The sequence below is a fragment of the Drosophila willistoni genome (genome assembly GCF_018902025.1).
Source record: "Drosophila willistoni isolate 14030-0811.24 chromosome 2L unlocalized genomic scaffold, UCI_dwil_1.1 Seg196, whole genome shotgun sequence".
Lineage (NCBI taxonomy): Eukaryota > Metazoa > Arthropoda > Insecta > Diptera > Drosophilidae > Drosophila > Drosophila willistoni.
The window spans coordinates 1,912,612-1,926,859 of record NW_025814048.1 but is presented as its reverse complement, the minus strand read 5'-3'; the positions used below and the strand labels follow the sequence as shown (position 1 = coordinate 1,926,859).

General features: G+C 45.0%; 2 protein-coding genes across 5 annotated transcripts in view; one reads left to right on the top strand and one right to left on the bottom strand.

Annotated features, from left to right (window-relative positions):
* Positions 1-25: 25 nt before the first annotated feature.
* LOC6639672 (nuclear pore complex protein Nup214) lies at positions 26-5,698 on the top strand. Its single transcript, XM_002062693.3, has 7 exons — positions 26-145; positions 202-340; positions 401-2,130; positions 2,190-2,371; positions 2,428-2,769; positions 2,830-5,499; positions 5,564-5,698. The coding sequence occupies exons 1-7, from the start codon at positions 110-112 to the stop codon at positions 5,586-5,588; spliced, it is 5,124 nt and encodes a 1,707-aa protein (XP_002062729.1). The 5' UTR covers positions 26-109; the 3' UTR covers positions 5,589-5,698.
* A 3,515-nt stretch (positions 5,699-9,213) lies between these two features.
* Positions 9,214-14,248, bottom strand: part of LOC6639686 (protein slit) — a 63,054-nt gene continuing 58,019 nt past the window's right edge. For 2 of the 4 annotated variants that reach the window (XM_047010014.1, XM_047010016.1), the window contains 5 exons: positions 13,964-14,107; positions 12,368-13,892; positions 12,182-12,308; positions 10,864-11,006; positions 9,214-10,791 (listed from right to left, as the gene is read on the bottom strand). In XM_047010014.1, the coding sequence (XP_046865970.1) occupies positions 10,705-10,791; positions 10,864-11,006; positions 12,182-12,308; positions 12,368-13,892; positions 13,964-14,107 (2,026 nt within the window). In that variant the 3' untranslated portion in view covers positions 9,214-10,704. Of the gene's footprint in view, positions 10,792-10,863; positions 11,007-12,148; positions 12,309-12,367; positions 13,893-13,963; positions 14,108-14,248 lie in introns of all 4 variants that reach the window. The other 2 variants (XM_002062695.4, XM_047010015.1) reach the window with 1 other exon arrangement.

Here is a 14,248-nt window from a genome sequence, read left to right as displayed (position 1 = left end):
TGAGAAACTAGTGTGACCAGTCATATGGTTTGTGGTATTTTGTGAGTTGAACGCTGCCGGTTAAAAACGAATGTAAATCGAAAGATTTTCATAAGAAATATAACCAAAAATGGCGCAAAATGCACCTAGTTGCAAGGACACACAGGTAATCCGCGACACCTAACCAATAAGTGGTCAAACTAAACCTTTAATTGCTTGCAGGATGTCCAGTTCAAATTGCATGACAAATTTGTCACTTTCCTAAAATGTGGAGAGCCTCGCAGCAATGTGAAACTTTTGGCGGTCTCAAGCACTCGCGGATTGCTCTTTGCAGGAAATCCCACAGCACCAGAATTAAAGGGTATGATCAGTGACATGATATTAAGGGGAATTCCCCAGTTAATCTAATAATATTTTGCAGTTATTCTTCTGAAGGATTTGGTTGATAGCAAGACAAATGGCAAACAACCTCTGGCCAGATCTGTGCCATTGCCCAGTGTACCCAACTACATGTCCTGCAGCAGCGATGGCAATCTACTGGCCATCAATTTCACCCAAAATGGCACAAGTTTGTTGAACATCTACTCGGTGCCTTCAATGATGACCACTCACGTGCAGAGTGTCTACAATATACGCCTGGCACCGGAGGATTATGTCTATGCGGCGCAACTGTTGTGGAATCCAGTCATGGCAAATAGTCTGGCTGTGGTGCTAAGCAATGGTGGCCTGGGCATGTACTCCTTGAAGGACGGAGGAAACTTTGAGCTCCATTCCCTGGACAAGAGTCAGCAGGTGAAATGTGGCTGTTGGTCACCGAAGGGCAAGCAAATTGTCTTGGGTTTTCCAAACGGCAAACTGCAGCAATTCAAACCAGACTTGACGCCGGCAAAAACTTTGTTGTGTCCCCCAAATGTGCATGAGGGACCGTTCGATACGCTGGCCATTCAATGGTTATCCACCTATCAATTCGCTGTGATCTTTCTGCAGCATGGCGAGGACTGTAATCCCTCGCTGTATATAATGAATGCCCCCAAAGCGGGCACCCCAAGTTATGTGAACTACTATGACATTTGCTACAGTCTCAACGGACCGAGGAATCACCAGTTTCATTTCACACATATTGCACAATGGAATCTCCTTCTGGTCACCTCAGCCAACGGCGTGGAGGTTGGTGTCTTGGCCACCTACGAGGCGGGTGATACACCAGCTTGGCAGCAACTGACTCTGTTGGACGAGGCACGCATTGAGTTGCCATTGAGTGAGATCAATCAGGAGGAGACATTCCCGCTGGGCTTTGCCTACGACACATCTGCCACCCATCAATTGGTGATAAATGAGCAAAAGTTACCCATTATGCCAATGGTTCATGTTTTAGGCACAGATGGCCATTTGTTAAGTTTCAATTTTCTGAATCTGGTGACAGGAGCAGCTTCAGTTTGTTCACCTCCACCGCCTGTAACTGATAATTCGGGGCAATTCCTTCCATTGGATAAATCACTACCAGCCCACGAGGAGCAAGAGCAGATACAAACGAATCCGCAATCCGCTCCAGAGCCGCCAGCTTCAACTGCTGCTTCGGATATTTCCTTTGCATTCACCCCCAACACAGTGACCTCGACTCCTGCTCCGGCCAAGGATAAGCCGACTTCCTTGTTCGCTGGCTTTGGAGCTAATCTCAGCAAGGCTCCGTCTGCCTCTCAGTTGACTTTTGGTGGCCCAGCTGCTCCCCTAAGTTTTGCTGCAGCGGCACCTGCACCCGCAGCCGCTCCACCAGCCGCAGCAAGATTTGGTGGAGCTCCTGGTGGTGGGGCAATGTTTGGTGGCTTGAATTTGGTGAAACCGGCTCCAGTTCAAGTTCCAACTCCAGCACCGGCTCCAGCTCCTCCTGCAGCAGCTCCAGTTCTTGCTCCCGCACCAGTTTCTGCTCCATTGCCTGTTGCGGCACCTCCGGCAAGCGTAATTAACACCAAACCTCTCTACGAGATTCCTCCCACTTTCGCACCGACAGCGGGAAAAGCATCATCGCCTACAGAGGTCTTGCCATTGGATGATACGGAACCGATTATAAGAGAAATGATTGCCATGGAAATTGATATCTTTAACCAGGATCTACAAAACCAAAAGGCCAAGACGCGGGAATTGATGAAAAAGGTAAAGACAATTCTCCATTCTTCTCTTGGATACTAACCCCCTCTCTCTTGACTTGACAGATTGAAGCTCCTTCTGCTTTAAAGGACTATGCCAAACGTCTGGATGACTTGCAAGAGATCAATGATCAGGCCTTGGATGTCGACTTTGAATTGGATGTGCAGGCCTTGCGTCAGGGTTTAAATGAAGCCTACGCCATAGTGGCGGAATGTCGCAGCAAATTGGAGACCTATCATCAACCAGAGTAGGTCCTTTGAGCTGTCCTTCCTGTCAGTCGATCTCATTAATTCTCTTTTATAGCATAACCCGCTTGATGACCTCCAACGCCTTTGATCCCAGTAATCGTCGAACCATTGCGCGCCTCCAAAGTTATGTGTCGGCCAATGAGGCGCAGTTGCTGGTGCTTCAGGAACTGGTGGACACTCAATGGGAGCAGTTCCAAGATGTGGTCCGACGCAATTCCAAATCCCAAATGCACATACCCTGCCTGGAGGGCATCTATCAGCGATTGACACGTCTCCAGAATCAAACCTCCGATCAGAGAATCAAGCAGAACATTATAAAGGCCAAGCTAAAGGATCGCGGATTGCTTCAGGCAGCTCTTCTGGATCAGGAGAATAGTCGCAATCGCACCAATGAGGCGTTAGTAAAAGGAATTACCTCCTTAACTGAAGATATTAATAGTTTTATCTTTATTTTCAGGGTTGACAACTTGACTTCTTCCATACTTTCGTTGAATCTTAGTCAGGTGGTGGATCTAAATCGTTCCAAATTGAGTCAAACCAAATTGGAGAAAATCCGCTCTTCCATACTGAATCAAAAGGTATCAGTCATCAGTCCACAGCGTCCGGATCGCATTGGTTTGCAATCGGAAGTGATCTTGGAGACCAAACGCAAGGCCGATCTCAAGAAGAAGGCGGCTCAAGCTGCAGCAGCAGCAGCCGCTGCGGCTGCCAAAGTGCCCAGCAAGTCGAACAAGGGTGTCCAGGTGGTTCAGGCGGTGACCACACCAACAATTGCACCACAATTGCAGAAACCCACTGCATCCAAGCCTCCGCCGGTGGTGTCGATGGATAAGAAGACCGCTGTGAGTTCCTCCACGCCGGCTTCATCCGCTTCGTCGGCATTTGCCTTTAGCCAGAGCAGTCCATTTGTAAAGACTTCCGCAGTGACCACCACCACGGCAACATTGACTACCGGAAGTTCGCTCTTTGGTAGCAATTTCAGTTTTAATCAACCGGCTGCAGTTGCTCCAGTAGGAAGCGCAAAGCCTGTGCCTGCATTTGGCAATGTAACTGGCTTTGCCGGCTTTGGAGCAGGCGCCACCATTAAGGAACCAGTGAAACCCACACCATTTGCCGGCTTTGGGGCAAGTGTTGTGTCCAAGCCACCCGACACAGTTAAGCCCAAAGAGGAGGCACCTATCGAAAAGCCACCATCAACACCCAAAGTGGATAAACCTTTTAGCTTTGCTCCAGATAGTTCTTCAGGAGCAACTCAAACGCCAGCCAATCCACCAGCTGTTAGCTTGTCTACTTCCTCGGCGTCTGCTTTCAGTTTTGGAGGATTGGGCATAGCTCTAAGTGGAGGAGGAGGAGGAGCAGCAACTGCTGCTGTAAAGCCAAGTACTGGAGGTTTATCATTTGGCCAGAAGCCCACCACCAAGGAGACTGCAGCACCTAACCTTGCCCCTATCCCGACAACGTCTACTGCCACTCCCACTCCCACTCCAGTTACCAGTAGCAGCTCTTCTGATCCTGATGCTGGCCTCTTTGGCTCCATTAGTATTTGTAAGCCACAAGTCAAGGAATCCGTTGGAGAAGGAGATGTCAAGCCAGCGAATCCCTTTAGTGGCTTTGGAAACATTTCGAGCGTGCCAAGTTTTTCATTTGGTGCAACTAAGGAAGATGCCAATAAAGTGGTGACCACAAGTGCATCCACACCAGCAGCCACAACAGCACCAACTGTGACCACTACAGCTTCCGCGACTGCAGTTCCATCTGCAGGAATATTTGGTCAGGTTTCATCCACTCTCGGCTTTGGGATGCCAAAAAGCACAGCGGCTCCAACTTCCACTCCAATTGTGGCTTCCACTACGACTGCTACAACCGCGCCCACTCCGACTCCCACTCCTTCTGTGACCACAGCAGTTGCGACTCCAGCTGTGACCTCTACATCGACCTTCTCCTTCTCGAATGCGTTTAGTAGTCTTGGCACTTCATCTAATCCAACCACAACGTCAGCTCCCGTCTCTGTCTTTGGTGGCGGAGGACTCTTTGGATCGACAGCTGCAGCAGCAACAACAACAACGGCGCCCACCAGCATCTTCCAGCAGGCAGCAGCCGCAACCTCTAGCTCTACCCCGACTACAGCCAGCACTGTGACCACAAATATTTTTGGCAATGTACCCAAACCGGAGGCAAGCGTCTTTGGAGGCACCTCCGCTCCGGCAGCAGCTCCTGCTGCAGCTGCACCGCCAAGTGGCCTGTTTGCCGCGGCGGCAGCTGCGACACCTTCGCCTTTTGGTAGCACTTCGCCTGGAGGCAATGCGTCATCGGGTGGAAATATCTTTGCACAGGCCGCTAAGCCAACAGGATTTGGACAAACACCCGTTTCGCCAGCTGCTCCAGCAACTGGATCTATTTTTGGTGGTGGCACCAGCACCGGCAGTTCACCCTTTGGTAACACTTCTATATTTGGAGGAGGAAATCAGTCTGCAGCCGGTAATACCGCTGCAGGTGGACCAACTGGAGGTTCAATTTTCGGTCAATCGGTCTTTGGTCAAGCCGCTCCAGCAGCTGCCCCGGCGGTGGCCAGTGGAAACATCTTTGCCAGTCCGGTAAGCTCGTCACAGCAAACCTCTGCTTTCGGTGGCGGAGGAGGATCGATCTTTGGCACTGCCTCCAATACTGCTGCCTCTCCAACTTCGGGTGGTTCCATTTTCGGAGGCGGCACTAGCTCGGGAGGATTTGGATCCTTCTCACAGACCACACCAGCGCCTGGTGGGTTTGGCAGCGGATTTGCTCAGACGGCCGGCGCATCGGTGGCCCAGACTGGCTTTGGATCACCGCAGCAGCAACAGACACCACCACAGACAACTCCGGGCGGATTTGGAGCCAAACCCGTGTTTGGAGGGGCTCCGGCTTTTGGAACCAGTCCCACTTTCGGAGGAGCAGCCACCTTTGGCAGTCCCAAGGGATTTGGTGGCTTTGGTGTTAACCCTACAGTGGCTTCACCTCCTGCATTCGGAGCACCAGCCAAGCCAGCGGAAGGCAACATTTTTGAGACTCTCGGTGGCCAGGAATCAGGTCTATCTTTTGGTAATCTGGCCCAAACGGGCAATCCCAATGCCATGAAACCAGCCTTTGGCGGGTGAGTACCCTCCCCATTGACTATGCCTATTGATTCATTCACCTATTTCGTTTTATATTTGCAGATCGAGTTTTATGAACTATCGCTAAATGTGAAATGCGAAACGATTTTATGTCCAATTCGATTTGTTTTTGTAATGTGAGGTTAAAACGTTAACTACTACAATTAAATTCATTAAATAATAAATAGTTATATACGATTTGAACTTGTTTTATGCCAACTACCAGCAACTTATCGCGTCTGTTGACTTGCCATCTCATCAAATCGCGTCCCTTCATCCCGTGGAAGGATTCGCCTGTTTTTCTCGAAGCCAAATTCCATGGTACTTGGCCATGCGCGTTAATTGACATAACTAGATCCTAAAATGTCTTCCAAAAAGCTGAGAATGTGGATCTGTCCTGCACGCTTAGTTGAGCTTAAAACTAAAAACCCGATCATTTTCTGAAGGCCATGTATTCGCAGGACATTGATTGATGTCACTACTGCAGTCCAGGAGTCGTCCAGGATAAGGAACACCGATCTACATTCAAGCATCCATTAGTGATAGAAATGACTTGTATCTATGCCATGTATCTTGTATATGCCATTTCCAGGACGATGTAAAGGATGTCATCTTATCAGATTGTGGTCCTCAATGATTCGCTTTGATTTCTGATTCACACTTAAAGATTCTGGAATGTCTTTTGGGAAGCTAAAATAAAATCTCTTTTGTTTGAGTAAATAGGGCAAATATCTCGAAGGATATCGGTGCAAAGGGCCTTTCGATAGTCCTGCAGCTAGCTGAGATATTCAGGATTTTTTTTATTCATCCGCTTGTCTTACTGACAAGAAATGTACTTTTTGTGGCATACTTTTAGGGTGCAAATAAAAATTTTTATACAAAAATTTCTAGACTAACAAGTAACAAGCTATATTTCGGCAGGACATCTCTAACTATCAGGACTATCCACAAAAGTTGACCAAATTGTCTTAGAAATGATTAACATTTTTTTGGGTTTTGTTGTTTTTTGAACATTTCTTTTGTTGCCATTTTTATTCATATGAAATAAATATTACACGCAGAGAAATCAAAGTCACAATTCATACCAAACAATTCGTTCGATTTGAATGGTAATGCATTATCCATTATCTGATAGCGCTGAATAAACTAATAAAAACAAATTGATAATGTAAATTTTTCTTATTTTTTTTTTGTAGCAAACAGCTATTACACATTTGTTGTTGTTGTTTATAATATATAATATATATATATATATATTTGTCAATAGGTTACACATATATATAGTATATGCATATAATTAGTGCACATAATTTGTAATAATAATAATAATAAACATAAAAAATAATACATACAATTTAATATATATATATATATATTTAGACAGCGAGGATATCCTCTTCCATCGGACTCTGATTTGTTGTTAACAAAAGTTATTTTTAAATTGCAGACAAAATCAGAGGCGTCATATATATATATGGGATATATAAATAGTTGTGAAAAATAGTTAAAAAAAACATTTTACATATACAATATATAGATGATATTCCGGCAAAACGGAATCGCACCACAGAGATATAGTTATTACATACATACAGCATACATTATATAGATTAGTATAAATTATTATAATATAATAATTTATATATAAATAATATATATAAATTGTTGTTTTTAAATGCAATTCGTTTTTGTTTTATAATGTTTTCTTATTAGTTTTTGTTTTTGTTTTTAGAACTAACTTAAGTTTAGTAAATTTGTGTTAATTGTTTAGAGATTTACATGCGACTACCCAGCTTAGATGTTTTATTTTTGTTATCCGATTTACGTTTAGGTTCTGTTTCGTTTTTTGTTTTTTTTTTATCAAATACTTATTATGTTTAATGTTTAATATTAGTTACGCTTCGTTTTTGCACACATTTTTTTTCGTTTTGTTTCTTTTTTCTTTGTTAGTTACTGTTACTTAATCTAGGAAAAACACTTTTTGCAACAGTTATTTTAGGTTTTTAGTTTGTTAATCTTGAAAATTCGTTACACGTTTCTTAATTTTCTTTTTGCAAGGGGGGTGAAGGGGTTTTTGCTTTTATTTCCAAGGAGGTTGGAGAGGGGACTTCGTTTTGTTTCGTTTCTATCAGAATACTTTTGAGCAACTTAGTCTAAAGAATTGATTCGTTTTTAGTTTTACTCGTTACTCGTTGGCGTTTAAAACGCCTGTTACAAGTTGTGTGTGTGGTTTGGTGTGCGAGATTGTAACTACTGGTCATGGGAGGGGAATCAACTGTTTATCGTTTTCTATCTACAAAGAAAAGTTTCAAAAATTACTACATCCAATTCAAGGTGCGGGCAGGGATTGGATTGTTCTTTAGACGATATGAGGAGGGGAATGTTTGATGCATTTTAATTAGAGAAAAGAACATGCAATGACTTGCTTAAAGCTTGTTTATGCGGAAAATAAATAAAAGGAAGAAGGATCGGAAAAAAACGCTCTTTTGTTTAGTTTGTCTTTTGGCAGGGGCTACGCTAGTTTTGCGTTACATAGTTTTTGTGGTGTGGTCCAATTACCATTATAATTGTTTCTGTTTTTTTTTTACGTCAAGTATTATGTACATCGCCCTGGGTAGCTTGCACTAGTAAGTATATATATAATATATATAAAAGGTTATACATATATATGCCAAAAACGAGTTTCAACGAGTGGCGAGTTCTTGACTCGCTGCATTTCTCTTTTTGTTACTCAAGTAGCGAGTTGTTGCATTTCTTTCGGTTGTTACTTGAGTAACGAGTTCTCGTCTCGCTAATTTTTACTCGTTGGCTTTAACCCAAAGAAGAGTTACAGAGTATAAAGAAGCGGGAAATTCATTTTCTGTTTTGGAGGTTCAGGAAGGACCATACGAAAGGCAAAGAAAGCTCCTTTTTGATGGACATATACATACATATATATATAGGTATAGATTATATAGAGTAGATATACGAGTATATATGTGTTGAATATGGTACGATATATAGATGAGCAGGAGCTGTGTAGTAGTAGTAGATATTAAATGAAGAGTAGTAAGTATAGTCGATGACCACATGAGATGACAATGATGATGAGGACTTTTTGGATTTGGTTGTGGGTTTACAGTTAGAGAGGGAGTGGATGTGGATGTGGGAGGGGCATTCGATGTACATGGAATCGAATACCCATTGTTGTACTACCAGTGCAATATGCGCAACTGATCCAAAATGCGTTGCTTGAAGAATGTGCCCAGCATGCCAAAGACAGTGGACACAGCGGCAATGCCCATCATGATCTGCATGACGCAGTGAATCCCGGATAGCTCTTCCTCCGTCTGCTTGTGCCTGTGCCGTGCCCGATGATGGCGTCTTCCGCCGCCACTTTCATGCAGCCGCTGCAACCTCTCGAGATCTTCATCGAATTGCGGTATAATGGCCAAATTGATGACCTCCGTCTTGGACAGAAGCTGCTCATTGGCTATGGTATGGGCTTCGGTGCCACCACCTTTGCTGGTGGCCTCGTTATGTTCCCTCTCCCGCTGCTTCTCCAACTCCCGCACCCGAGATCGCTCATCCAGCATCGTATTATCGCGACTAAAATCAAAGTCACGGCTCAGTGAGGGTATCAGGGGCGGCTGTTGTTGTAGGGTACGCGACGAGGTGGGATATTCGGCCAGGTTTACTTTGGTAAGGAAATGTCCTCCGGGCTGGGCGGCCAGCAGGGAGCGTGGTGTTGCCGCCTCTCCTCCTAATCCACCACCACCCGTTGTGGGTGGCAATTGATCACGCACACGTGTCTCCTGGAACTGATTCTTCTTGATGCCCAACACCTCGGACAACGGACGATTGATCATCGGCAGCAAGGAGTCCGAGGTGGGGCGTATTATGAATGAACCACCTGGTTGGGCATGGGCCGGTGGCTCTAGGATTTCCGGCTGTGCCGGTTTTGGTGTGGTAACCACATTCGATGAACTATCCTCACCACCACCACCACCTGATGCTCCTCCGCCTCCACCTGCACCACGCTCTTCATTGTCCTCACTATCTGTGTAGATGGAATCATCCGATGATGATGAATCATCTGAAGATGCGCTATCCGCGGTCTTTGATTGCTCTGGTTTTTGTTTCCCTGTAAATTTGTGTGTCAGATTTCTAATCGGCTCGTACTTGGAACTCTCCGAATCTCCACGATAAAGCAGCGCCACCTTGCCATCGGGTGTTAAAACAGGCGTAATCTTTGGATGTGGCGATGGAAAACGATGACTGCTCTCTGGATCCGGTGACAAGGCATCGAAATCGGTTAACGTTGGCTTCTTCTGTTGTTCCGTTTGCTCCTTCTCCGAGCCCTTATCCGTTTGCTCATACACAATGCTCACTTTGCCCAAGGGCGTTGATATTATCTTGATGGCATCATTGGCATTCTTACGGAAATAATGATTCGAATTCTTACGCTGTGCGGAACTGGAGCCAAAGAAGCCAGCGTTACCTCCATCGCCAGTGTCAGCAAACTCATCATCGACACCGTCATCGTTGTCCTCCTCGCCATCCTCATCATCGTTAGCAAAATGGCCGCTGCTCTCGCGCAGATCAATCGCAGTGCTCGGCACGGCCACCGCCGGTGCGGCTTGACTTTCGGTCAGCAACTTTTTGCGTATATTCTCCAATTGGCTCTGACGATAACTGGAACTGGGTCGAAAACGAGAACGGATCGGGCCCCCAAAACCACTGCCCTCCTCATTGACAAAGTGTTCTTCATCGTGGGATTGTGGTCGTGGGGCTAGACGTGGTCGTTCCAAAGCAATTCTCTCGTCATCTTCATCATAGCCCATGTCCTCTTCCTCTTCTTCCTGCTCTTGCTTTGCTCCTTCTGCCACTAAACTCTTGGGATTGGGAAGTTGTTCAGGTTCCTCGTCATCCTCATCATCTTCTATATCATCTAACCCATCATCCTCATCATCATCATCATCATCTAATTCATCATCATCATCGTAGGTTTGTTCCATAGGATAATCTTGATCCCCATCCCCCTCTGCTAAGCTCTCTTCCTCCTCCTCCTCCTCCTCCGCCCCTTGGCTAGTATTATGCTTTAAACTAAGACTATGATTACTACTACTACTACTACTAAAAGTTAAATTTAATTGTGTTCCTAAACTAACATCTAAGCTGCTATTGCTCGTCGTTTGGAGCAATTGGGTAGTCGCATCTTTCAGTCAGTAGCATTTCTTGCTGCATCCACATTTGCGCACAATATCCAAGTTCTTGATGTACTTGCGATTATTGCTGCACACCATGCGCACCTGTGAGAATCGAGAGATTAGAGAGATTAGTTTCGCCACAGAGACGGCTACTCATAGAGATTTTTCGCTTACCTTGCGCCTTCTGACAATCTTTGCTGCACAGCATTGATTGCCACAGCCGCCCACGCATTTGGCATATTTCAGCGGCTGCCTGGAACGGCAATCGTTCTCTGTGTAATACTCACGCACCTGCTCCTTCCGACACGTGGAGGCAGCTGACAGAAAGAGAAGAGAAACCAATGCAATTAGCAATGACTGTGGTCAGATAATTGAATTTTCCCCCCATCACCCACATCTAACGAAACCAATCGTTACCCTTTCTCCCCTTCCCCTAAGTGTAAAATGAAGATGAGAATGCGGCAAATGTGTGTGTGTATGTGTGTGGGTGTGTGGGCGGGTGTGTTTGCGTGTGGGTTTTCTAATGAAAATTTATAAGGAATTCTCAAGCGAACTTTCCAACAAGTTAACAAGTAGTCAAAGGAACCAACAAGAGACTTTTTAATTTGATTCTAAATATTGCCTTGCTCTCTACTATTTACCATTTACCATTTACCAAGGACCTAACCAGGAAGGAGCCAATCGATTTGCGTGGGTCTTTTCGTGGTTATAAGCGTCAAAGGTTTTCGAATGGGTCATAAATCTTTTTTAGGTTCCCTCTCACTGATGAATGTGGCTAGTGCGTCATTTTACTCACAAATGTAGTTTTTATTACCCCTTTATATGACTTGGCTGAAATAGAAAGGGTTCTCTTTATGGCCTAAAGGATTTCTCATGCGTAGGTGAATTGTAGTTAGTGTAGCTTGGATTACAACTTTAATTAGAGTTAGTTACAGGTAACGCACCTTTAATTGAGAAAATTGTCGGAATGAAAATTAAAACTGAATACAAAATAAAGAAAAACTGCATGAATATATTCACATTGTCCTATTTAGCTTATTGTAAGATTTCGAATCATCTTTTTTGATTGAAATTGTCGTTAATGAGCTTGTTCTTTAATTATAAATGATTTTATAACGGAACAAAATGTTACCCTAGCTCAATCCTTCTAATAATCCAACTTCTAACTCCATTTAAAGTCATATTTTTAATCACAAGCTCGACTAGTTCAATCGTTCCTGGATCCTTTTGATCAAGAATGAAAATAATAATTCTTTTATCACCAAAAAGCTCAAAATTGACCCATCAGTGTAATTTCTTTTAAAGCAATCTTCCACAAATGATATAATAAATCGACTGAAAGAGGCTGAATGTTTAGTAGTTGATGGTAAAAAATCTTTCTAGTTCGCTTGAATAATTCCCATGGGTTATATAAGAATTAATGAATGTATGTATGAGAAGCATTTTATGTGATATGTACCAGTGATTGTTGGGGGCTCTGTGTTGCCCTCACCTTGATCGCAGTAGCGGCCTCTTTGGCCGTGTTTGCATTTGCATTGATAGCCATCCCTGGCATTGGCGTTGGGTACACAGCGACTGCCACGACGGCATTTGTTCTCCAGGCAGGGATCAACAGGTTCCTTAAGAGAAACTAAATGTTAGTAAAAGGAACTTTATCCTTTTAATCTCATGCCCTTACCTCTTTGATGTGCGGTGTTTCGTCCATAAAGTCCTGCTCATCGTCCTCTTCCTCGGCCTGTTCGCCCTCGAGGAGAGCACAACCTGGTGTGATCTTCTGCTGACGCTGGGCATTGCCAAAGTCCACCAGTTTGTGATTGATCCAGACCTCTTTCATGCAGCCCTTGAAACTAGTTAGATTGCGGATTTGCCAATTTTTGTAGGCCTGTTGAGCAGGATCCACAGGCAGACCGCCCAGGAACATGGGTGTAGTTAACTTGAGATAATCCATTGATCCCTCATTGATTATGGAACGTGCCAATCCGCGATCCACACGCAGGGTAAAGTTCTTTTTAATGGCAATCAACTCAACGGCATGATATTTGCCATCGGCCACCATTTCGAAGCTATACATGGTCGATACTGGATAATTGCCCACATCGTAGCTAACCCGTATCCGTCCATTGAATAGCTCCACGGCCAAATGGGCATCCTGTCCGTTGTACATCAAAATGCCATTCTGTTCGGCACTGCTAAAGACAATGGTGACATTTGCCTCGGGCCTTGTGCGCAGCGGTTCCAGTTCCACAAACGAATTGTTATGGACAAAACTAATGCTGGTCAGATACTCACACCATTTGCCCGTGTAACCGGGATGGCACTTGCACAGGTAATCCGAGCCAGCGGCATTTGGTTGAAAGCAAACGCCATGTTTGCACTCATGATTCTGGCACGGTGAGGTCTGCGGATACATCATCGAGATCATGTTGTGGCCCTCACAGTATTTGCCCGTAAAGTCATCCGGACACTTGCACACATAGTCATTGATGCCGTCGATGCAGGTGCCTCCATTTTGGCACATATGATTCTGGCAATCATCAATATTATCCGTACAATTGATGCCATGGAAACCGGCCAAGCAATCGCAACTATAATGCGTGAAGTGGTCCATACACTTGGCCCCATTGGCGCAGGGATTGAACTCTTGACTGCAGAACTGAATCTTCGTATCGCAATATTCACCCGTGAATCCTGGTTGACACTCGCAGGTGTAGGACTGGACCCCATCAATGCAGGTGGCATTGTTCTGACACTTTGTCTCGCCCAGACAATCATCAATATTGGTCTCACAACGAGCTCCAGTGTAGCCAGCGGCGCATTGGCAACTAAAACGTCCTTCCTCCAACACCGTGCAGGTGGCATTATTACGGCAAGGATTACCATAGCAGGCATCGATCATGAATTCACAGTGTTTGCCATGATAACCCGGCTGGCACAGACACTGATATTCCCTCTCGGGCAGGGCGACACATTGAGCCTTATTCTGGCACGGCTGCTCATAGCAGGCATTGCATTTGGCCAAGATCTCATTTCTCACCTTCCCCCGGCATACGAAATTCGATGAGGGGGTCGACAGAATTAACTTATCCTTCATTTGCTCCGGTTCCGCACATCTAGCAATGCCTGGCTCAACATAGTCCAACTTGATCCAGTCCGAGAACCATTTCAATGAGCAATCACAATACAAAGGATTACTGCCAAGTGCGCTAAATGAAAAAAAAGAGAGGGGACGGAAGTCAGTAACCTCCTTGAAGCATATTCCAACTGTGTTACTTACATGTGTGTCAACGATTTGAGATCCTCGAAGGAGCCTTCCGGCAGCATTGATATGCGATTGCCGTGCAGTGAGAGCACGCGCAAGTTATTCAGTCCAGACAACGCATGACGCTGCAGACACTGCAGTTTATTGTAGGAAATGATGCTGAGGAGAATAGGAAAGGAAAAGGGCACAAACCCAAGAAAAAGAAAAACGTTTACAAATTGCACACACAGTCAGATACAGATACCCAACACTCCCATTCCCATTTCGAATCCCAAACCCATTCCCATTCCCATCCCCATC

Coding starts and splice junctions, on each gene's coding strand:
- LOC6639672 (XM_002062693.3), top strand. CDS start 110: ATGGCGCAAAATGCACCTAGTTGCAAGGACACACAG. Junction 146..201: donor CTAGTTGCAAGGACACACAG/GTAATCCGCGAC, acceptor AATTGCTTGCAG/GATGTCCAGTTCAAATTGCA. Junction 341..400: donor CACAGCACCAGAATTAAAGG/GTATGATCAGTG, acceptor AATATTTTGCAG/TTATTCTTCTGAAGGATTTG.